The sequence below is a fragment of the Zonotrichia albicollis genome, chromosome 4 (genome assembly GCF_047830755.1).
Source record: "Zonotrichia albicollis isolate bZonAlb1 chromosome 4, bZonAlb1.hap1, whole genome shotgun sequence".
NCBI classification, from domain to species: domain Eukaryota; kingdom Metazoa; phylum Chordata; class Aves; order Passeriformes; family Passerellidae; genus Zonotrichia; species Zonotrichia albicollis.
The window spans coordinates 39,473,617-39,498,008 of NC_133822.1; the positions used below are offsets into that span (position 1 = coordinate 39,473,617).

The 24,392-nt window shown below is 43.0% G+C and overlaps 2 protein-coding genes across 3 annotated transcripts; one reads left to right on the top strand and one right to left on the bottom strand.

The window, feature by feature from the left end:
• Positions 1-1,175: 1,175 nt before the first annotated feature.
• HAL (histidine ammonia-lyase) lies at positions 1,176-13,441 on the top strand. Its single transcript, XM_005480690.3, has 20 exons — positions 1,176-1,556; positions 2,015-2,075; positions 2,244-2,271; positions 2,562-2,636; positions 2,735-2,807; positions 2,892-2,958; positions 3,139-3,176; positions 3,261-3,386; positions 3,660-3,799; positions 5,265-5,312; positions 5,918-6,065; positions 6,150-6,245; positions 6,361-6,419; positions 7,175-7,255; positions 7,944-8,009; positions 8,091-8,256; positions 10,338-10,472; positions 11,033-11,141; positions 11,234-11,303; positions 11,724-13,441. Exons 1-20 carry the CDS (start codon positions 1,310-1,312, stop codon positions 11,862-11,864), a joined length of 1,974 nt encoding a protein of 657 aa, XP_005480747.1. The 5' UTR covers positions 1,176-1,309; the 3' UTR covers positions 11,865-13,441.
• Positions 13,442-14,395: 954 nt separating this feature from the next.
• On the bottom strand, positions 14,396-24,195 carry AMDHD1 (amidohydrolase domain containing 1). 2 transcript variants are annotated; one of them, XM_074539596.1, is made up of 9 exons: positions 24,146-24,195; positions 22,989-23,095; positions 21,673-21,737; positions 20,408-20,685; positions 17,578-17,803; positions 16,497-16,621; positions 15,579-15,672; positions 15,028-15,188; positions 14,396-14,652 (listed from the first exon to the last, which is right to left on the bottom strand). In XM_074539596.1, exons 1-9 carry the CDS (start codon positions 24,178-24,180, stop codon positions 14,538-14,540), a joined length of 1,206 nt encoding a protein of 401 aa, XP_074395697.1. In that variant the 5' UTR covers positions 24,181-24,195; the 3' UTR covers positions 14,396-14,537. The 2 variants fall into 2 exon arrangements, with proteins under 2 accessions (XP_074395697.1, XP_005480746.1); XM_005480689.4 differs by lacking the exon at positions 24,146-24,195 and adding an exon at positions 23,550-23,734.
• Positions 24,196-24,392: the final 197 nt, after the last annotated feature.

The window sequence follows — 24,392 nt, forward strand, 5'->3', positions numbered from 1 at the left end:
TCCTCCTTCTTCCCCCAGCTCTGTATGTGAGCATGAACTCTGGTCACAGGAGGGGATATCTGATGTTAACAGGCTCTGGTTGGAGTTATCAGATTGCAATGAAAACTGTCCTTGGCTTACAAATGCCTTCTGTCACTAGTTTTGGGGTAACTTGCATTTTGTTGTAAAAGCCCATGTATCATATACAGTGCTTTGGCACTTAGAGTTCCTGCTGCCAGATAATCCTGGTTTCTTGCTGAGTCTTTCTGACTCTTCAGAGTCAGAAAAAAGAAAATTGTGTCAGGCATGGCTTTCTCTAGCGTGGTCCTAGGTAGCTCTGCAGGGACAGTGTCCCTGACTGATGGATCCCAATATAACATTCCCTACAATAATTAAATCCTAGGTAGTCCCTTTGTTTGGGACCACTAGTGTGGGAAGCATAGACTGTGAGTTGTTACCATTTTGCCTTTAAAACCAGAAGTATTTTCAAATTCTGTGTGTACATGGTCATTGCTAAACTTTTTTTTGGCACCATCTCAACAGCTATCTCCATATCTTTGCATCTTCTGTCTGCAAAGGAAGCATGACACAGCAGCACCAGGCTTGATAGTGTGCAGCTGTGGCCTAGTGTTTGTTGATAACTGTTCTTGTAACATCTTCCACAGCATAAGGAAAGAGGTTGTAGAAATTAATTCATCTTTTTCTTACCTACAATAAAAAAATATGTTTTCAACTTGAGCACGGGACTGATTAAAGCAGGCTTGCTGCCTCTACTACCTGCTTTTATCCTGCTCTGGATAGAGCTGTAAAAGTGTAATAGAATCCTCTTTCATTCCTAGCAGTCATAAGCAACCTGTGTTCCTAAGGTGTCCTTCTTGCAGCCCTGCCCCTCAGTTTTTGTTAGTGTGATTTGCTCCTGGGCAATAGCTGTTAGCTCTTATTAAACCCTTACATTTTTAGAACAGTTGCACTGCATCTTAGTCCAATTTATCCATTCCTGGTACATAAGCTTCAGCTCCTGATTTTTCATTTCTGTATTCCTGATGTGATCTTTGGAATAAAATTCCTGTGGCAATAGCTAGGGAGGTTTGTCATTTCTGTGAAAAGGGTGTGTTCCCTGGGTTTGGTTTGATTGGATAAAGTCAGCCAAACACATTGATCTCGTTTATTTACAAAGGTGAGGATGTTGAGGGTGGATTTCTGCTTCTATCTGATTGCAACACTGGGCTCTAGATAGGCACAGCTCTTCAGGCCATCACCACACGGTAAATGTGAGGCTGCTGCACGCTGCAGCCCTGCTTGGTCAAGGAGCACTTTCAGGAGAGCAAGCATGCCGAGGTACACGGTGCATGTCCGAGGAGAGTGGCTGGCAGTGCCATGCCTGAGCTCCACAAACACCATCGAGTGGCTGGGGAAGGAAGCTGTGAGACGCTACATGAAAAACAAACCCGACAACGGAGGATTTGCCTCAGTGGAAGAAGTCAAGTTTTACATTCGAAGGTGCAAGGGACTTGGCTTGCTGGATCTTGATGATACCGTGGGGGATGCTCTAGAAGACAATGAATTTGTTGAAGTTGGTAAGCAAAGTCTTAAGCATTACATTGTAGAATGTCTGTGCTGTCATCTGAGTCAGCAAACTGTGGCTTTATCTAGATTCATCTAAAATTGCACCTGAGAGATTGTCTACCTTTGTAAATTTTGTAAATAAACAAGCTTTTATGGAATAATGCCCAATAATTTAAGAATATTTAATTTTTAAGAACAGAACTACATAAAAGTTAGAAGGCACAGGATTCAATATATATATCTCTTGTATCTGCTGCGATATACATGTAAGCTGTTCTGCCTTAGCCTTTGGAATATCTTAAATAAATACATAGTTCCTTATTATTTTCCCAGAAGCATGCAAGCATGTTCAGGGCTGATAACTGGAAATTAGAATTCTTGTTGCTGTGAATTGTAATAAATATCAAATTAACTTATGTGAATAATGCAATTTAAACCTGTATGTGTTTATTCTGCATATTTCTTCTAGTTATAGAAGGAGATATAATGTCTCCAGATTTCATACCATCTCAGCCAGAAGGAGTTCATTTGTATCCTTTTGAGTGCTTTGTGAAGTTTTTACAGTTATAGATTTATAATTTTCTAGATTTCCTGCATTTTTTAGAGTTCCTTCATTCTTAAAACACATTGCCAGCTGTAATTGAGGGGTCACTGCCTGTGAAATCCTGTCTGCCCTTTTTCCTTTACAAAACTTTCAGATACAGCAAATACCGAGAACCAGAACAGGTAAGAATCACCAATGATTTGACAACTCAGTAACAAATCCTGCTACTCAGAAAATGCTGAGAGTTCAGCCAGCATTTCACAAAAGCAGGGGCTATTAGATTGGCTGGGTCTAGGAAACAAAATTACAATGTGCTTATTATGTTTTTGTTACCCAAGTTCCTGTCTTATGAATAAGCATGAAGAAGCTTCCTGTCATTGCTGAGTTGTGACTGTATTTTTTATTTATAGTGATTATTAAGTAACTATGTATGTATCTATATCCCAAACTAAAAGGTGGTTCTTTGGTGTAGTATATTTCTTTAGATGGCAACAGCTTAACAACGGAGGACTTGGTCAATTTAGGAAAGGGACTCTACAAGATAAAGGTAAAAATTCTGGACAAATACAGCTAAAGATTATGTGTTTCTTTTTCCACAGCTAAATAATGACAAATAAACTAATATTTAAACTACTTATGTTTTAGCTCACACCCGAAGCTGAAACTAAAGTAAAAAAATCACGAGAAGTGATTGAAAGGATCGTAAAGGAACAGACAGGTAAATATTTTTGCTTTTAACTACTAATTGTTTAGAAGACTTCATCAGGTTCCCTCCTTAACCAGCATCGTACATTTCTTGCAGTTGTTTATGGAATCACCACGGGTTTTGGAAAGTTTGCCAGGACTGTAATCCCAAACAGCAATCTGAGGTATGTTGTGTGTGCAGCCTTCCCTGTCCTTTCTTTTCAGGAAAGGAAGTGGAGGGAGCAGTTTGACCCTGTAGTTGGGGTTAAATGAGAGAGCTACTTCAGAAATTCCTTCTGTTTTGTGCAAAATCAAACCTGATAAGACTTTTCTTGAGGTTTAACGTATTTTCTTTTTTTCTGTAGGGAGCTTCAAGTGAACTTGGTTCGTTCACATTCTGCAGGTAATGAGGGATTGCTTGGTGTTTCCCTTTTCTGCGCTGGTTGGTAGCGGGTGAGTAACCGAGGGGGTTCTGTTACTGTTTCAGGTGTGGGGAAACCTTTGACCCCAGAGAGAACTCGCATGCTCTTGGCACTGAGAATCAATGTCCTAGCCAAAGGATACAGTGGAATATCCCTAGAAACCCTCGAGCAAGTTATTGAAGTGTTTAATGGTAAAAAGATGTTTGAAGAAAATCTCCCTTTCCCTTTTTTTTTTTCTTTTAACTGTTTTGTTAAAGGATGCGGGTCAAGACGCAGATGCTGGTCTTTCAGCTTGGTAGTTGTGAGAGATCAGGACTAGAGCTGCAACAAGAGTATTCCTGTTGGTGCCATTGGCCATGATTGTAGGCTGTTACTGTGGCCACACTTGTGAGCTGGCTTCTCTGTTTTCCAAAGAGTGTATCAAGGGAAGGCTCTAAAAGGAGTGATTTTTGTTTTCTTTCTAGCATCCTGCCTTCCTTATATCCCAGAGAAAGGGACAGTTGGAGCCAGCGGAGACTTGGCCCCTCTCTCTCATCTTGCTCTGGGATTAATTGGAGAGGGAAAGATGTGGTCCCCGAAGAGTGGCTGGGCTGATGCTAAATATGTAAGATTTATGCAGCTGATAGTTTATTTTTTTTAGCTTGCTGACTCATTTTGCAAATTGCATGCAGCCTTGAGAGAAAGAGAGCTTTTTCTCAGATTAGTAACATGTACAAGTCTTTGGATTTTCTCTCCCAGTTTGAATTGGGACTAGGTTGCCTTTAGCTACTTATCCTTTAATTTGAGAAAGGTGGATCCATGGAGAATACAATAACTGACTCACATGTCACTGGAGCAGACATAAATAAGCAGCATGATATTGAGCCCTAAAGAAATATCATGCCACAGTACTGCTATACAAGATACCACAGTGACATCATTTATGAACTGGAGAAATGGAGAGGATATGGTACCAACTATGAAAGAACTATTACTCTATCTTCAGTTCCATGAGCATCAATACTTTTCTAAAAATTCCAACATCACCTCTCAAATGCTGAGCATACCTGGAGATTTACTGGAGGCAAGATCTTTGCAGTAAAATTTCTACTGATTTTGTAGTGGCTTTAAGTAAATACACAGGTTTGGATATTTCATTTTTGATAAATTAGCTAGGGTTACAAGGAACCTTTATATCATTCTCCTTCACAAGATGGAAATGTTAGAATGAAATTAGTTTTTAATCCATTGTTATTCTGCCACCAACACCAGCAGATTGATCTTGTGTTAAGTATCTCCAAGTCCAGCCCCTCCAAAGTCTTTCATGGTAGTTTGTTCTGCTACACCTATAACTCCTACCCATGAATATTTGAATACCAGACCCAATGATGGATTGATAGGTGTGCATCACTATAGACTGAAGAAAGATTGAGGACTGCACAGGGAGAGGAGTAAGGAGTAAGCAGACCAGTGTGTCCTGGACCTTCTACACCAGAAGTTATAGCTGTACACTTCTGAGATGCATTACCTCTTCCATTGGACAGGGTGAGAGGATTAAATGAGAAACAGGTTATGCTGTTTCTCCATTTCCTGCAGGAGCAATTGCCCTATAGAATAGAAATGTACAGAATAAATTGGATAGGACTCCTCCTGTCACTAGAGATTTTCTATAGAAAGGATTAGGGATCATTTAAAAAGAAATAATTTATGCCAAGCCAAAATGCTATGAGGCAGGGTGTAGGCAGAACTGCCTTTCCAAGAGGTTTCCAGCCTTCTTTTCTATAGCCCTCTCCCATCATCTAGAACATGGTAGATGTTAATGGGCTGTGACAGTGACATGTATCTTGCCTCAGTGCTCCTGCTACCTTCTTGTATTAGCACTAGGAAGTGAGGTGCTAGTTTGGGAGCCCTTTATTTAGCCCAGCAGAAAAAAAATATGTGTGATGTAAAGCTCTTTTTCTCCTATCACTTAAGAAATTTGTTAATATTTCTGTTCATGGAAACATTTAAGTTTTAGTGACTTAATATTGTGACTTTGGTGACTGAAAAGTATTTTTCATTAACTGCCTTGGCACTTAACTCCTTCACAGGTCCTGGAAGCTCATGGACTGAAACCAATTACCTTGAAACCAAAAGAGGTAATAAAGTATAATGATGCCAGCTGATGAAAAAGAGCATAGTCAATCACTATTTGCTTTATAGGTACAATAAAAGCATTACATTAATGAATAATAATTTTAAATCAAACTTCAGAAGGATAATGATGAAGGGTTATCAGGAGTGGGAGTCACCACTCCTAGTGTCACCTTACTTGACTTGAAATGTCAGACCCAAGCTTGGTGTTCAGATTGGCTCTGTGGTCAGTGGAGACAGACAGGTCTCTTTCAAAAGCACTTTATGCCATCCTGAAACAGCTGTCTAAGAAGCATCTTCAAGGTACCTCTCTGCCCTTTGGCCATGACAGGAGGTCAGATGCCTGACTTGAAGCAGGTATCTGACTTACTTGGAACTATTGATGCTCCAAGGGTGTCTGAAGAGACTTAATGCGGTCATGAGCATTAACACTTTATTGTAGCAAAGATGCTCAGTCAAGCTGTGCATTTTATGCTTTCAGGATGGTCCAAAAAGCTAGGCAAAGATCTTTAACTCCTTCATGTGAGAAGAATTGTCACAGACATGCAGAATTGTCACAGCATTGGAATAGCTGCAATGAATTTGCTTAACATCTGCTCTCTCTTGGAAGGGCCTGGCGCTCATCAACGGGACACAAATGATCACCTCGCTGGGGTGTGAGGCGGTGGAAAGAGCCGGAGCTATAGCAAGGCAAGCTGACATCATTGCTGCCCTTACACTGGAAGTGCTGAAGGGTACAACGAGGGCCTTTGACACTGGTGAGTACTGGGCCCTCCTTGTCTGTTTGCTAAGCATCTCCTGACCAGGGAGGCGCAGCCTGACAGTCTAACTTCTCTTACTAGATATCCATGCAGTGCGCCCGCATCGAGGGCAGGCTGAAGTGGCCTTTCGATTCAGGTCCCTTCTAGATTCTGACCATCATCCATCAGAAATAGCAGGTGAACAATCTGAACCTTCACCCTCTCAGGTTACCAGGATAGGCTGGGTCCTTCAACAGGACACAATGCTTTTATGTAAGCAATATTTGGGTTTTGCCCTCCTTATGTCTTCTAGAGAGCCACAGATTCTGTGACCGAGTTCAGGACGCGTACACAATGCGCTGCTGCCCTCAGGTAAAGACTGACTTTTAGATCCTTCTGTAACAATAGATAAATGATGGTGAAATTTCTACCCCAGAAATACAGTCAGTTAGGTGCTGTGTGACACTGTTAGAGGAAATGGCTTTATTTTGCCTCAATAGTGTTAATGGAGACATGCAATTTGTTGCTGTCGTGCGTGTACAGATCAGGCAGCATTTAACAGAGCCATGTCCAGATCTGGAAGAGGCCAGAGGGAAAGCGCTGGTTTCCATGCTTGCAGATTTTGCAGGGATTTTCTTCTGCATTGGTGTTAGTGACATGATCTGGGTGTTTCCAGAAACCAACAGAATGTAGTATCTCAGATATATTGGAATTCCTCAATCCTATGCATTTTAACAGGAGCAAAGCTATTAAATCAGTGGAATTAATGAAAGTTAATTAATAAGAGGTTTTGTTTTCTATAAGTCTTTGTAAGGCTACTTCTTCCCTTATAACACTTCTGACACTGAATAAATACCTTCCATTTGGGTAAAACAACCCAAATAAGTAAAGAATGTCATATTCAGATTACTCTTTTGGGAAAACTGCCATAATAATAGTGAATACCGTCTTTGAAGTGTCTTGGATTGGCAGTGATGCTCCTGATGTTAAAAGCACATCCAAGACCGTCTTTCATGTGTGACAGTTGAGTGGAATAGTGGGAAAGAGGGTCCCTGCAGCTCAGTCTGCATCCTGAAAGTGAACAGAGTACAGATACTAAGCTCAGGCACTAATGTCTTTTGTTCTAGGTCCATGGAATTGTAAATGATACAATTGCTTTTGTGAAGGACATAATAACAACGGAACTCAACAGCGCCACAGACAACCCTGTATCTTTTTGATTACTTTATTACTATATAAAATTCTGCTTGGCCTTTTTTAGTCTTTTCTTCTGTACAGTTACACTGGAGGCAAAAAAGTCATAACTGGCTTTGGTCAATAACTGCCATTGTTTGCAACAGCAACCTCTCTTCCTTTCCCTATGACTGCACTGAAGGATTTCTGTCAGCTCTGTAATGTAGGGCTGCTTTTCTGTCAGCATTATAATGATGCTGTACATAGCGTCATATCAATTGCTGATAAGCATTATTGCTTCTAATCTTATAAACATCTTTTTATCTTTAATTAGAATCTAATCCAATTCTTCTAATTGGAAGTAGCCCAATTCTAATTTGGACTAATTAAGTGCCAAAATTGTAACTGTCATGGAGAAAATCTGTCAAGGAACTGAAAATCAATGCTAGGATCTGAACAGTTGGGGCTTTTTGCACCCTCGATCAAAGACCTTCCTTTATGCAGCTTATTTGAAAAAATACATGCCAAAATTTTACCTACAAATTTGAAGAACTGAGATTGTCTTCATTTCCTGAAAAGTGGAAGTGTGGATGCAATATAATGTGCTTGCAAAAAAAAGCCTATTGGCACAAACATTCCTTCAGTTAAGATATTCTGATCACTGGCATATATCACTCATGTAAACTGTGTTTCACCCACATGGGCCTTACCTTCTCCTTAAAGATGGTGTTTGCTGAAAGAGAAGAGACCATTTCTGGAGGAAATTTTCATGGTGAATATCCTGCAAAGGTAATTCAGCATTTGAAGAAAGGAAAAAACCTTTTTCTGGTTTGTTTTTTTGATCTGGTTTAATGAGATCTTCTTTTGTAGGCTCTGGACTATTTAGCAATTGGTGTGCATGAACTCGCTGCAATTAGTGAAAGAAGAATTGAGAGGCTCTGCAATCCCTCACTCAGTGAACTGCCTGCATTTTTAGTGACTGAAGGAGGTCTGAACTCAGGCTTCATGATTGCACACTGCACAGCAGCTGCCCTGGGTGAGTGCTTGAGCAATGCCATAGAGAGAGCAAGCTGGAAAGACTGATTTTTTTCAGACAGAAGCAATCTAACAGTAGACACAAAGTATCTGGCTCCTGTTTTCTGTGTCCTCTCCATGTGCTCTGTGCTGTCCTGTAAAATATGATGAGCATTGGGTGTAGCTGCAATTATTTCACCTCAGGCTTCCTTATTCTGCAGCAACCCTTGGACATGCAAACTCTGAGCAGACTTTGGTGGGAAGGCTTGTCCCAAAGGTGGCCTGATGCCCTCAGTTCTGGCTGTCTCCATTTGGCACATCAGTATCAGACCCCAGAGCCCTCATAAGACTGGAGTTTGCTGGGCTGGCTATTGGGGGAGCACACTTAAATTAAACATCAGTTCAGTTTTTCCTCTAGTACTCATGGCTAAGGCAGCAAGAAGCCTGCTGGCTGCTGGCATACTACAGTTCAGAGGTTCAGGGAAACATGGGCCAATATAAAGATAAACATGCTGTGAGAAGAGAGTAGATTTTAAAAGTCAAAAACAAACACGGGAACAGAGGATATCAGGTTAAATGTGTACGTAAACATTCTGGAGAAAAACAAATGAATTAACTAAATCAGTGGGCTAAAGGAACTCTGCCTAGAGGCTGGTTTGGGATGTGGGTCTGGAAGAAGAGCCTGAATGCTCATCCCCTTGTTTAAGGGCTGAAAGCTTTACCTTTGGCTGGGGAGAATTTAGGCTTCAGTTGGTTGCATGGCTTCAGGTTTCACTGCACACTTCTGCAATCTGGGGTGACAGATTCTGGGGTGTTTGTGATTTCTGATGTGGGAAGTGAAATTACAGCCTTGCCTCTGCTGACACTAGAAGTCCATGGGTCAAAATCACCTCATCCTAATCAAAACAACCAGGATTTTATCTGAATTTTTATCTGAAGTTTCAGTTTGTTTTATTTTTCTTAACTTCTTTTTTAATCACCAATATTTCTCAAATCACGCTGCCAGTTTCTGGGTTGTTTGTGTACCAGCTAATGTTTTTCACTCCCAGGGTTAATAGATAAATCTGAAAAAAAGTTGCAGACATTTTGCAACACCACTGGATGTGTGTGTCTGCCCCTGCTCCAGCAGCTCTGTGCCAGACTGAGCTGTTTGCAGTGATCACAGGCAGCCTCTCTGGGACCTGCCATCACCTGAATGTGCCAGCTGGGCTCTGGTCCTAGACTGTCACTCCAGCCTATTTGCAACTGGTGTCACCACCTCTCTGTTGCTCCTGTGGCTTTTCTGAAGCTGCTAATTTGGCGAGAGCGTTACACAGCATCCCACTGGGCTAAGAAAGAAAGGCTGAGTGCAGCCAGAGTGCTGTGAATGCAGACTGCATTTCTTCTCATTCAAAGAGCAGTTCTCAACCTCAAATTGTCACTGAGTGGTGCCTTAAGGCCTCTTCTGCAACCATTTGCCTGTTGCTTTTGGATGCAGCATGAGAATTTATTCCAGATCTTGGACCTGGCTTGCAAAGCTGGAGTGTGTCACCCTCAGGGACATGGGCAGCCTTGTGAGGTGAGGGAGGGAGAAGGTTTATATTGCATTCCCCATCTTTCTAGAGGAAGTTCTGAAGGTGCCTCAGCTGCAATGAGCAGACCAGATGCTGATCTCTAGCTGTATTCTTGAAAGCAGGGGAGGGGTGATCTTTGTGATCAAACCAGAGGGAGCCAATGCTCTTTACAGAGAGTTGCCCTAGAGCAACAGGCAGAACCAAGCTTGTGTTTCAGTTATGCTGTCTGCTCTTCTGCTTCAGTTTCCTCCAGGCCTTTGAGCCACAGCAACTCAAACTGGACATGAGGGAGTGAAGAGTGAGCTGTCATTCTGTATTTGGTTAATATTTGCATCTAAAGACTGCTGTTGGTTAGTGTTTTCAGAGGCAATGGTAGTTTTCAAGGTGGTTATTACAAATTACTCAGTCCAGGTAAAATACTGATGCATCCTCAAAAGAGGAGCAGTAGTTGGACCCAAGGTGGTGGGCAGGCTCTTATCTCCATGTTGTCCATTGCTTCTGCTGTCTCCTGCCTATTCTGTCCTTCATTCATTGTGCTGGGTTTTTGCAGTGTCTGAGAACAAAGCCTTGTGCCACCCCTCTTCTGTGGATTCTCTCTCAACCAGTGCTGCTACAGAGGATCACGTGTCCATGGGAGGATGGGCTGCAAGAAAAGCCTTGAGAGTTATTGAACATGTGGAACAAGGTAAAATTAAAATTCTGATTTCATGACAGACCTTGAATCATGAAAATGAGGGGCTAATACCAATAATGATCAGGTGTAAGGTAGGCAGATACTATGCAAACTTTTCCAGACAGAAGACTCTCTTCCAAAGTGCTGTCATTTTCCTGGTATTTTCATATGGGCTCTGGCAAACTTTAGAGGGAGAACTTTTTTTTTTTTTTTTTTTAGCTCAGGCTCCTCTTTTCTCAGTGCAAAAGAAGCTTTCTGATTTATGATGAACATTAATTTGAGTATTCCAGTTACCCTGGAAGAGATTCCTAGGGATTTAAGATTCTGGTTCCTGTACACTTGAAAAGTCTGTACAACAGCACCCAAAATCTGCTTGCTGAGGCTGGCACTGCCCTCAGCATCACCATGGAATGATCCTGGCTCTGGGCTGTCTCTCTGGGGGTGTGTACCCACTGGTTTTTCACCTTGCCTGAACCATATGAGTGAGCACAAAGGCCAGGGGTAGCTTTAGACAGGAAGCCTCACCTTGAGCTGCACCTGCCAATATCCCTTGGGCTGCTCTGCTTTCCCAGTCCTGGCCATCGAGCTGCTCGCCGCGTGCCAGGGCATCGAGTTCCTCCGCCCTCTGAGAACCACCACGCCATTGGAGAAGGTCTACGACCTTGTGCGCTCCGTGGTGAGGTAAGAGCAGGCAAACACGCTCCCCGGGGGCTGCCTGCATGGAGAGCAGCTGCTGCCAGTGGGGTTAATGTTTGCCCAATGTCTCCTCACAGGCCCTGGATAAAGGATCGCTTCATGGCCCCCGACATTGAAGCAGCTCACAGGCTGCTCGTGGAGCAGAAGGTGAGTGCTGGCTTTTGGCTTCTGTGCAGGACTGTCTAGAACCCTTTTTCTTTGTCCGTGCCATCTGCTGTTTTTGCTGCCCAACCCTCTTCATGGCCAAGTAGTTTTGTAGCAAGTGGCAGTGACTCTCTCCCAACTATTGCACACAGAGCATTAGCCAGGTAACAAGGAAGGACAAAGTATTTTTGCCTTGAGTCCTTTCACCTTGTCCCCTTGGAGCTGTATCCTTTCCCATGCCTTGTCAGCTCCCTCCACATGCTCTTCCCTAAGCCTTGCTCTATCTGCCTGTCTAGTTCTGCTCCTCCCATACAGCATATACCACCCAATAACTTTTCTTCAGGGTTTCCTGAGCTCATGCATTGATGTCTTAGCTGACCTTTTCCTTGCCTCTGACTGCTGTTTCACATTCTTGTTCCACAGGTGTGGGAAGTGGCCTACCCTTACATTGAAAAGTACAGGAGGGAACACATCCCTGAATCAAGACCCATTTCACCTACAGCTTTCTCCCTGAGAATGAGTGCAGATGATAGTCATGACCACAGGCATCAGAATGAGCTCTGAGTTGCGATACTCTGGAAGAGAGCAGAGCCTTTCCAGAGCCTCACCTGAGCATGGCCATTCCACTCACACTCACTGTGGTTTCTCCAGGCGACCCAGAGGACCTGACTGTCGAGCTCAGAAGCACAAATAGATAGTAAAGAAAAGTCTCACTGCTTTCCTCATGTGTAAAAGACAACTTTGTCATGATAGTGTGGTTTTCACTGAATTTCATGAACTTCTGAATACAAATCATTCAGACTCCTGATGAAACCGGTATTTGTTTTGTCAACATTTTGTTTGTTTTCTCTCCATCTGTGCCAATGATACCAAACAGCCTAAGTTTGATATTCCTACCTTTTTTCTCCCCCCTTGGTTAACTGATGTGATCCCCTTCATTTTGCCACACGCAAGTTTATCTTTACACTTAGTCTCTTTTGCAGATCGTATGTGAGGTATAGGCTCTTGTATAACAGCAGCATTTTTAGAGCAGGTGCTTCACAAATCAGGAAAGCTGTGTGCATAGGAATGTGCTATGGAGATCACTGCTCCAGAACAAATATTTTATATTCTGGTGATGGACTACATTTAATGCAGCTTTCCAAGAGCTATGGGCCCACACCTGCAATCAATAAACTGAGGCTTCTCATATAGTTGTAGCAATCTATTTTCCTGTCACTTGTGTGATGATGAAAATGTAAAGCAAAAGCTTCATTTGGAAGTAAGACAGGTGACACAGGGGCCAGAAAAGGGAGGAGGTGTAGGACTGGTGCATGTGAACCAGTGCTGAGGCAATAGCACCAAGACCTACCCTCCCATGGCTCCCCAGATCTCTGCCTGTCTGCCAGGGGCCCTGTCCCCACAATGGGATCACGAGTCAGTGTGCTCTGTGTCACAACACTGACCTCTGGCACAGGCTTTGTTTTGCAAGGGAAGAATCAGGACATGGCTTTCACCTCATGGTGCAGTGATGACAGGGCAGTACTGATGTGGCTGAGGGGCATTCAGCACAAGCTGAAAGCCTCCCCAGGCTGTTGGCTATGCTGCAAGGGGCAGCCAAAGCACCACTGTGGGGCTGCCTTTGAGCATCTGACACCTGGCATGGTAACTGTGCCCTGGGGAGAGGGCTCCTGCCTGCTGCCAACCTGACAGGGTGCCAAATGCCCAAGCCAATACCTTGGGCATTCAGAGAAGAGATTCTGGGCCCTGCTTCCCACTCACCCCTGCTTTTGGCAGTGGGACCAAGGGATCCCCAGCACACACTGCAGCACGGTGGACTCAGGTTTTGCACTGTGCCTGTGAAGAGGTGAGAGGCACCATTCTGCCTGCACCCTGCATTTGAGAAATGCCTGTGCTCCTTCCCTGATAGCCTTCCCAAATCCCTGTATAAACATTATTTATGAAGGTTGTCGTGGGCAGAATGGACTGTGCAATCACATACTTGGGATGTTCTTTCAAGCTTCATAAAAACCAAGTTCCACACCCACATCTGGTACAACATCTGCTTGCAGGAAAACACGTCAGGTGGCAGGAATGCTATTACATTGTTTTAAAATCTGATTTGGTTGGCTGGCCTGGATCAAATAAAGCACGAAGAAAGATACTACAGAGGATGGCTTGCAGATTTTGGGTGTTAACAGATGTGTCTAAGGCTCAGGGAGATCAGGAGGTCAAAATAATGCTCATGCATGTTCGTGATGGCTTTCAAATACCTGTTAATCAGAATGAGACCATTGTCCTTCCTCAAGGGTCTGGTTCACTAAAGCACTCTGCTCTGTATCACAAGTTATGTCACTTGCTTATATCAATAACTATTTTTGATGTGAAGTTCTTCATGCTTGTCAGGTGCAATTTCATTCTTTACTTCAGAAAGTAAATTCTTTTTGCTTCTGCAGCCACCACCCATTTGAAAATTTGAAGAAAATACTTAGTCCATGGGTATTCAGAGACGCTCCTACCCCAGACCCTCTGCTTAAATAGTGCAAAAGCTTAAATTATCCAGAGCTCTATCATCCTTTTTTCTACATACTGCATTCCTTAATGATGTTACAAACAGGGGCGGGGGGAAGGAGTAGTTGAAAGATAAATGAAAGAGCACTTTTTAAAAGTTAGGCTCCTAAGTTTCAACACAGCTTTGGGTAAAAGTTATCATACTTAATTTACCAGAATCACATTCAAACTTCCACAAACAAATGTATCTCATGTTATTTCAGATTCAACCTAGAATAAATAAAATTAGGTCTTTTCTGGAACATCTGTATGACACTGCATGTGATCTTCTGCCTACACAGCCAAGGGCCATCCCAAATGTGCATGCCTGAGCCCCTGGCCCTCTGTCACAGGTTACTTAGCATCACCTTCCCCAGTAAATCTTACCTGGATCCAAACTCTGTTTATTCATTGCCAGTTTGTTTGGGCTACTTTCAAATATTATAATATAGATTAATTGTATAGGAAAACATATTTTGAAACTGTCTTATTTAAGATGCATACAATTAGAAATTATTTAGTGTGCTGGAGAGAAGGACAATGGACATGGAGATGCACCAAATGGGTAATGCTTGGTAAGGTTTATTTGAATAAGAGTAAGGTGAGCAGGCAAACAATTTACCAGTAAATACAAATCTGATTTGTCTGTTGCTTTGAAATACTCCATCCTAATTTGATTTTAGTAGCTCACTGAACTGCTGCCTTCTCTCAGTAACTGCCCATTGCCTCACACCTCTCATTTTCATAGATGACTTTTCCTTTAACTATAACGTAGTTAATCAATGCTTCATGTCCACCAAACTGGTAAATCAAGTGCTCCCACCTAAAAAGACAAGATGTTTAAGAATACATGAACTTGCATAAGAGCAGGTCACATGCCCAGCATACCCAGCAATTTTATAAGGTTTGCTTGAAAATGGGAAAACACTATTCCATATCTACATGTTGTCTCTTACTGCATGAATACAGTGAGTCTATAAGTAGAGAATTTATTCCACAAAATAAACATGTATTATCTCTAGGTGATTTGTAGTTAGGCACAGATTACTTGTAAAAACTGCCCCAAAGCCTTAGGCTTTATTTTCCACTGGAGTAATTAAGGAAAATGAAAGTGGGTCTGAAATGCTACCAGTGTCCCTTTATTCAGTGAAGATAACTAAGGTTAAAGCACATTTCAAATGCCAGTGGAAGAACAAACCTTGATGAGTTTATGATAAGAAGATCCCCCTGCTTGCCGACCTCCAAGGAGCCATGTGTGTCTGATTTGCCCAGAGCATAAGCTGCATTAATGGTGGCAGCTGCCAGTGCTTCATTCATTGACATCTTCATGTTCACACAGGCCAGGTGCATCACCATAGGCTAGGCAAGGAAGGGCACAATGGGAGTTTCCAGCAACACAAAGCTGTTTATGCTTCAAATCCCTAAGCACTCCCCTTTTTCCTTGCACAGCAGAAGGAGCTGTTTTGTACAACATAAATTTTGCCAAATCCAAAATGAGAACTCTAAAATCAGTAGCTTTGAGAGCATTTTGAATAGGCCTCTCAGTGCATATGAAGGATGGAACCCATTCTGGTTCAAGAATTTCTGGCAAAAACTACCAATACACACAAACACACACAGACAGCTGTCTGCATGGGGCAGGCAGCTCTCCTTGTGCACGTGAAGCCACAAAGTGTACAAGACCTACAAACAAGTTGTACTAGTAAGAAATTTCATAATTCTATGGTTTCAGTTTTAGGATTATCTTACCATTGAAAAACAGTATGCATTAGGATTAAAGTCACTGCCAAGAGCAACTATAACACCTTCTTCCAACATTTTTCTAGCTTGAGGTTGCTTCAGTCTAGTGAGAAAAATAAACTGATCAGTACAATTTGCTTAGTTATCATACAATGATTTACAAGGGCAAAAGTCATCTCTCAGTTTGGCTACATTCATGCATTCAGTTACACTGATCCTTATGGAGGTAAAAGCCCAAATCCTCCTCTTGCATCCCTACCTGTCATCCTATGGAAAACATAAATGGCAAGTGTGAACCACGGCTTGTGCAGTAACTGCCATGTGGCACCAGCCAGTGTCAACCATCAGGCTCCAGACCACTGAAGTTCTGGTATTTAGCCAGATCTAAGCCATCTAAGAATTTACAAGATGAAAGTCTTCACTTCTAAAAAATATTTTTTCTAGTTCTTATAGCTTCAAAGACAGGCTCCAAAATATGAGCAGTGGCATATGCGATGCAATAGCCCCTTCCCAATTTTTGAGTCTGTGAGTTTAGTCTGCATACATTAGAGATCTGTTAACTTAGCAATTATAATGCAAAAGATGTTTCCAATAACTTCAATATCTGGAAGAGCTATTTCAAAATTGTTCAGTCCTTGGATTAATCTGTGTAGGTGTTCGCACCCTAGGGAGGGCACTTGGAATTACACTCTGTAGGAAGTTTTAGCCATGGTTGCCATAAAGCCACTCTGAATCTACTGTGAGACTTCTCAGCAATCCCACAGAGTTTCGAGGATTTCCAGCAGAAATAAGACAAAAGGAGGGAGGCTCATTCAGGTCCCTGTATTAAGGCATAGAAACACACTTGTGCTTTTGGATTGAAACTCCCTCAAACCACACACATGGATTTGCAGTTACAGAAGCTTCCCTTCAATCCAGTGGCCGTACCTTAGCATGTAGGCTGTTGTTGGCAGAAGGACAGCAGCACACTTGGCTCTTGCCATTGCCACAATACCTTCATCACTGACCTCTTCCAGGTGGCTGATGGCCCGGGCTCCCAGCTGAGCTCCAAGCTAAGGGAATATTCAAGCAAATTACTCACTGTTCTCAATTAGTTCAGTTTAAAAAGCTGTTTCTAAACAACTGGAAAAGACAATTCACTATTAATGCAAAATATACCAGAAGAGAAATAGTAAAGAATGCTTGAAAAACAATCAGAATACAGAGACAAAATACTTGTTAATTTACTGCAGGAAAAGTTGATCATTTTCTCCACCCACAGAGTAGAAGCACACCTTCAGTGGTGTTTTTACCAGCCTAAAACAGAAACTATATGAGAGCCATGGATGAAAACATTATCAACTCCTGTTCATAAAGGATCCGTCAGAAAATAGTTCACAAAACTGAATGCTGCCTTCAATGGGGAAGTCAAATAGGCTTTTATGATCAACCAAGTTTTTGGTTTGGTTTAGTTGGGGTTTTTTTTATCTACTGCTTGGGCAGACCCCACAGGAAGGAGTCAATATTTAAATGATGGTGAAACATGGTGTCAAAGGGACTTTCTTTATCAAGATATTTGAGAACCTAGTCTTGACTAAACCACCTCTCTGGCTGTGCTCAGATAAACTGATATCTGAGTAATGAGACCGCTGAGTGTGCTCACTGCAATTTGGCTTGTTATTTCTAACATCACATTTAACAAAAAAGTATTTTTCAAGTTGCATAGAAACCATGTTTTTGTCATTCTTGGGTGCATGGATATCCACCTTCCCAATGTGTATCCCATGTGGAAGATAAGCAAAGTCAATGTTTGGTTAGCCAGTGCACGTTAGTCCCAGAGGTCAAGGCCTCCTCCCACGTCCTCCCCTCCAAAGCTGCACATGGACTGCTCTCCCTGGCACCTGCTTCTATCAGATGGTCATTTCATAAAGTCTTAGGAAAGACAACCTCAGTTCTGAAAACTCCAATTCCTTCACAGATTGGGCTCCCACAGGAGCCAAAATGAATGTTAATGCTAAGCAAGACGTACCTCAGCAGATTTCATCGGATGCAGTTCATCACCATGGAAGTTAATCTGTAACCCTATATCTTTTCCAGCTTGAAGTATTCTCCTTGTAGACTCCAGATCAAAGACTCCTTTCTCACAGAAGACATCTATATTGTCAACATGTATTTCACCACTTAGTTTGAGTTCTTTCAGTTTAGGAAGGTGGTTATTGATAATGTCATCTGTGGCTTCAGCAGCAGTTTTCCCTCTAACAAAAAGAAAATGTTACAGAGCCCTATGAGTAACATCCTTGAAGTCTGGCACACACTCTAGCCATACATGCAATTACTGAATTACTTAGGAAATTATGTAAATATGAATCCCTCAAAAAAAATTAAAATAAAAAAATTAAGCCCCATGGTAATTCATGTATTCTCCATCATAAGTTACTTTCCATTCAAAGAAAATGAAATTGTATTACTGAGTGTTTTAAAAAAATTGGCATCTTGGATGCTAACAAAGATATGGGGTACTTTGAACCAATTTTTTCTGCTTTCCTATTCATATGTTCTGACCTCTTTATACTGTATCCTAAAATATAACTATTTAAAATATGTGAGTATTTAAATGGGGTTAAATGATATTCATACAATACTTCTATGCAAATATCAAAGCTCAGAGGGGATATGCAGTGTAGATCGTTATTTTTAATTCACCTCTCCTCCTTTTACATCACTCAGAGTGATGGACAGAAAATGTTTCTAATCAGAGGGGCTTCCCAAGGTTTGATTTGCAAAAGTCAGAACCATTTATAAATCCTCTGTCACATAAAAATAACCCAGGAGAGATCACTAAATGCCTCAGAAAGAGCAGATAGTCCCAAAACATGCAGTTTGAGTTAGCATTTTCCAATGTTAATGTCTAAGGACAAGGGATGTACAGCAGCTGAATGCCTGACAACCTGAATGCTCATTTCAGGCAATGTGAGGCAGGCAGACACTGGCACTGTGGAGCGCCACACGAGGCTGGATTGGGAGCCTTGCAATGGAATCAACTCCAGAAGCCAAATTCTGCCTGAATTTATAAACAAGGCCATAACAGGCATCGGGGTTGCTCAGCCTCTGACCCTGCCAAGGCTTCTCCCTTTTCTCTGCCTACTCACCAGCCTTTGGGGGAATTTGGGCTGAAAGATAAGGGCCAGAGCCAAGACAAAACAGAGGGAAACACTAATGCCCCAAAATGCAAAACAAAACTGCTGTTGTTTTCATGCAGAAGAATTCTGCTCAGGAAAACACTTGGAAAATTTCTTGATAAAGTGGAAAATGGCCCAATAATCTCTTAACAATTAAAAAGAATGATTTTTTAAAATCAGACATTCCCAAATCATGAGTTTGATTCAAAACGAAGACTGGAGGGACCAAGGAAGAACTGCAGATTTCCCCCTGGTCAAAATGACAACCCAAACCAGAGTCAAAGTTTGAGGGCTAGCATAAAATTCAAGCAAAATAGTCTAGACACAAACATTTGATTAAAAAGAGAAGAGATGGTTTAAAATTCCTAAACTGGAAAATACAGATAACTCAGTATTTCCTTCAGGAAATTTCCTTAAACTCCCAACCACCTTTTCTCTTTACTTAAGATACAATATCCTTACTACTACTACATTTTGTTACGCTTGATGTGCATCAGTGGGGACAGAAATGTGGAGAGAATGAGAAAGCATAACTGTCCTCCTAACACATGAGAGTTAGTATGTTTGTAAAAACACTGGAAATTATTTCATTGGTTTATAGAAATGCTCAAAGCATTTTGGCGGGAAAGACTATTTATCAGGATTTTGACTGAGATCCTGCCAGGGCTTTGTAGAGGAAGGAGAAAAGAAGGACTAAGAAATATAAATATATATAGTTTGGGATGAAAGGTCTATTTTATTTTACCATTAAGTCCTCTAAATTTTAGTAGAACTTCCTGAAAGAAGCAGTTGCTGCCTTCAGCCAATTTTGGTTACTTTATTCTTAACCATCTCCCAGTTAAGAATCTGAAGATGATGCAGGATTCATTTTCCATAGTTAGATTAACAAAAGATAATTTACCATCCTACTCCAAACACACAAGAATTAGATTGCAAAAAATAGTTTCTGGGTCATGTTTTCTTGAATGTTAGAAAAGGTGGGTTAGTTTTTTTTTTAGAGTACGCTTTTTTTTTCTTTTAACAAACATCTCTTGAATACTGCAACAAAATAAGCCTGCCTCCATCTCACATGCCTTGTCTTGCAGCAGCCTACTACTTAGTATGTCAAAATATCCAGCTAAAACTCCTCATTAGGTCCTTCATACACTGAAATCTGATAACATTAAGATGTTATTTTCATCATAGTGAAATCAAAATCAGAAGTGAGAAAGGATTTTTATGACATGTCTACTTGAACCATCAGAATAATTGATTAAACACAGCTTAATTTTCATCTCACAGCTGTAAGATGCATGCAAGTCTTCATTGCATGGAAGCATAATTAAACTTTGTTTATGGAGCTATATAAAGATTAAATATGGGGTTTTTTGTTGTTATTTGGCCAAAATAAAATCTCATGGCAGAGACCAAGCGTGAAGGATGGCAGCAAATGCAAGCAGAAGAATTTTCTGTGTAATGTTCAGTGTGAGCATCAGCTGGAGACAGGGGCTCTGAGCTAGGCCTATGCCGGCATTTAGGAGTCACTAAATAATGCTGCCCTGAAATTCAGAAGAGCTTCCTATAAATAAACACTGGCTGTTGTTTTTCCAGCACGCTGCATTTGAGGAGTGAGGCAGCAGACGCCGGTTTCCAGCGCAAAGCAGCAGCGCTGGAGAAGAGGAGGAGAAGTCAGTCCCTCACCTGGGCACAGCGTGGGCTCCGCAGTAGGTGGAGGAGATGCCGATGTCGGTGGATCTCCGTGCGCGCTCGATGGCCCGCAGCATCTTGAGCTCGGTGTGCAGGTCCAGGCCGTAGCCGCTCTTGCACTCCACCAGCGTGGAGCCCGCGCGGAGCATGCGGCCCAGGCGCTGCTGCAGCCCCGCCAGCAGCTCGGCCTCCGAGGCCGCCCGGGTGTGCTCCACCGTGAAGTGGATCCCGCCCCCGGCCTGGTGGATCTCCATGTAGGATGCGCCTGCCAGCTTGGGTTCAAGAAAAGAAACAAAAACCACCCCGTACAATTAGCAATGGACAAGGGTGTTTTCCATCCAAGGGATACTGCAAAGTGCCTTGAGGTCTCTTTGCACTGAGAGGGACAAAGAGAGGAGAAAAAAAATCTCCCTTAATTCTTCCTCCCTCCCCGTTTTCTTCTCTCTCCCTTTCACTTAAGTGAAAAAATGTTGTAAGAAACGGCATCACAGACATATTTTATGAAAAGTCCTTTTGTTAGGATATTTTCGCTTGAGAAGCTGAGAGGTCTCAGAAACTAAATGTAAACAATAATTATCTGCTGCTACAAGTGCATCTTTGATTGCCTCATCTGGTTGTTTTTAATTAATGGCCAATCACAGTCCAGCTGTCTCAGACTCTCTGGTCAGTCACAATATTTTATTATCATTCCATTTCTTTCCTTTCTATCCCTTGCTAGCCTTCTGATGAATCCTTTCTCTATTCTCTATTCTAGTTTTAATATATAATTTTCTTTTAACATCATATATAGAATAAAAAAATAAATCAGCCTTCTGAAACACAGAGTCAAGATTCTTGTCTCTTCCCTCATCCTAGAACCCCTGTGAACACCACCACAAAGCAGCATAAAGAGAATTATTCCAAAGATTTGCCTTGCCCTAAGTCCAAGGGGAAAACCAATCTCTAGCTCAAAATTCATTTATGTGGAAAAGAAAAAGGAAGGAAAAGATCAAGACATAGACAATAATAGAAAGTGGCACTCCTGTATTGATTCCATTAATGCAAAAATATATCAATAGTGGCTGCAAAGGATGCAGGTACACTCTTCTCTCAGCCTATCACTATTCAAAAATCATCCCTTCTCCCTCGGGTAGATTATCTGACAGAAATTATGTATTCTTCTGTAAAAGAAAGATGAAAGTCACTAGGAAGTAGAAACAGTTATACATTAAAAAAAAAAGGAGGAAGAAAAATCCATCTGTGTAATTTTATGCTGTTACCTTCATTGCAAACTCATGAACCCTATCACCAGCCCACACTGGATGTGTATGTGCATCTACCAGGCCTAAAGGAAACAAAGTAAATGTACACTTGAGTTACTTCACTGTGTAAGAGAAAATGTTATGAACATGCAATCAATTTAAATAGACAGTAGAAGCTTCCCTAAAAAGTCTCTATTGGTTAGACAAACAAAAATCCAACCAGCCAAATATCTCTTCGGAGGCTATTAATTTTCTTTCCATTTTTTTTTAGGTCTGACACCTTAGGCAAAATGTCTCCAGGTAAATGCATCAGTTGCTGAGTTTGTCATGTTATTTTGACAAAGTTTTCAAACTGTGGAAGAAAGGATAAATAGCAAACTTTGAAAGAATTCATTAGACTTTAAGCCTGTACTCTTTAAAAAAAGGCAGACTGCTTAGGCTGGGCTTAGCACACTAGACTTTGTCTAGCAACATTTATAACAGTGGGAGCCTTTTACTACAAGCTCTGAAACTGACAGTGCTGAATGGCAAGGCCACTGTAAGAGGAACAGATCTGACAGCTCATGTACTAACACCACTTGGAGAGTTTAACATGCAATGGAGTTGCCCATCTTTTGGGAATCTTTTATGAGGCAAAGCTGCAGAATTTGTGACTTGAATCCCTTTTGCCTTCACAGGTCAGGATGGACAGATTGAGCCCTGTGGCCAAATGGCTGATGGGCTAAGAGAGCACAGAAAAGAGCAGTGAATCTGAAGGGTCCTTCTGCAGGTCAGCTACATTCCTGCTGTGATCTACAATACAGAGGAACAGATCTACAGACAAAACTAGAGGAGACAGAGCTCCACCATGAAGCCCCAAAGAACCCTTGAATATCTCCAGTGAGGGAGACTCCACAACCTCTCTGGGCACCCTGTTCCTGTGCTCAGTCACCTGCACAGTAAAGTTTTTCCTCGTGTTCAGGTGGACCTTCCTGTGCATCAGTTTCTGCCCATTGCCTCTGTCCTATTGCTTGGCACCACTGAGCAGAGCCTGGAAACCTCCTCTAGGCATCCCCCACTTCAGATACTTACAGATTTTGATGAGGTCCCCTTTCAGTTGTCTCTTCTTGAGGCTGAACAGACCAAATTCTCTCAGTCTCTCCTCGTAAGAGAGATGCTTCAAACCTGTCATAATCTTTGCAGATTACTTGCTCCAGCAGCTCCATGCCTCTCTCGTACAGTGGAGCCCAGAAGTGGACACAGCACTCCAGATGTGTCTCACCAGCGCTGAGTACCAGGATCATGTCCCTTGACCTGCTGGCAGTGCTATCTTTGTATCACAAAAATACACCTACCTGGCAACACGCACTTCCCAGAGCAGTCAATTATCCTTTCAAACGTTGCTTCTGAAAACTCATTGCGAATGACATCTGCCTGGCCCACAGCTTTGATACAGCCATCCCTGCAACACACAGACAGTGACCAAAGAGCGTGTGAGCCTGTTCAAAAGTCATCTGCTCGACGACAGAGCTCCTGGAACAAGAGGGGCAGGACCTTCAGGAGATGCACTGAAGATGCACATGTGGAGGTGGTTCGCCCATATTACAGAGGCACAGCAAACACTGGGCTGATGCCAATAGCGCTTGTCCTCTCCTTAGATCCCTCTGGATGACACCTTGGTACTGTTCCGCTCTAATTCCTGCTAGGTAACACTGCTTTCCTCCTGCGGATCAGCGAGCACACAGCGTCTATCCGCAGGGCACTCAAATCCCACTGCTATCGCCTGCCCCGGGAAGCCGCAGCCCTTTGGGACTGCTCTCCCATGGAGTTCGAGGACGGTCCCGGGAATCCCGGAGTGCGCTCGGGGGATGCCCTCCCGCCAGCCCCGCTCCCAGCGGAGCCCCGGGAGCACTCACAGCCCCACCACCAGGCTGGCGGCCCGCAGCAGGGCCAGCGTGTGGGCGCCGTCCCGCCGCAGGTACGGCTCCCGCCGGCCGCACACCAGCACCAGCTGCTCCGCGTTCTCCAGCAGCAGCCGGTGCCGCTGCCGCCCCGCCATGCCCGCGCCCGCCCGGTGCCACCGCCGGGGCTGCCGGGCTCAAAGTCCCGGGGGGCGCGGCCGAGAGGCCCTCCCGCCCCCGGCCCGCCCGCCTGGCCCTGGCTCCGGCTCCGGCCCTGCCCGGCCCGGTCGGCCCGGCCATCCTGCTCCAGGCGCGGGATGCTCTGCGGGATTCGGTCCAGGATAACACGGACAGCACCCGTGCATCGCGCTGGTTCGTGACCAGCTCCCAAGCACCGGGTTTTCCAGCTGGGGCTTCCCGGGCTCTCAGTCCTCACAGCACCGCCTGGAGATTTCCCTTTGCCAAGAAAATAGGAGCCTCTGATTTGGGAGCGTTTGTTTGCCCACCTGCCCCCTCCCCGGCGTCCATCACCTCTCCAGTTAATCCATCATTTTGCCCGCGCCAACCACCCTGCCCGCATCCCAGCAATGACCCCCGAGGGACTGCAACACCTCCCACCGCGCCAGATGTTCAGGCAGACATTCATTTATCCAGGAAGATATTAATTCGCCCGATTCCAATAACGAAATGTTTGTGCGATTCTGCTGCCCCCTGCAGAACGAGAGATGGGAGAATCAGGGAGCAAATTTTTCCTCCCAACACGGACTTTTTGGTTTTCTTCTCTCTTCACATATTCACAGTGTCTTAAGGAATCCAGTATTCCCCAGCTGGAAAATAGAGTGTCTTTCTAAACAAGTG

Bases quoted from the DNA above. Each gene is read 5' to 3' on its own strand.
- AMDHD1 (XM_005480689.4), bottom strand. From the start codon at position 23,692: ATGGCGGGGCGGCAGCGGCACCGGCTGCTGCTGGAGAACGCGGAGCAG. The intron at 16,622-17,577 runs GTACGTCTTGCT...ATATTCCCTTAG, and splicing joins ATCCGATGAAATCTGCTGAG to CTTGGAGCTCAGCTGGGAGC. The intron at 14,653-15,027 runs GTTTGTTCTTCC...TTGTCTTTTTAG, and splicing joins CTTATCATAAACTCATCAAG to GTGGGAGCACTTGATTTACC.
- HAL (XM_005480690.3), top strand. From the start codon at position 1,310: ATGCCGAGGTACACGGTGCATGTCCGAGGAGAGTGGCTGGCAGTGCCA. The intron at 3,387-3,659 runs GTAAAAAGATGT...TTTTCTTTCTAG, and splicing joins AGTTATTGAAGTGTTTAATG to CATCCTGCCTTCCTTATATC. The intron at 6,066-6,149 runs GTGAGTACTGGG...TTCTCTTACTAG, and splicing joins AACGAGGGCCTTTGACACTG to ATATCCATGCAGTGCGCCCG.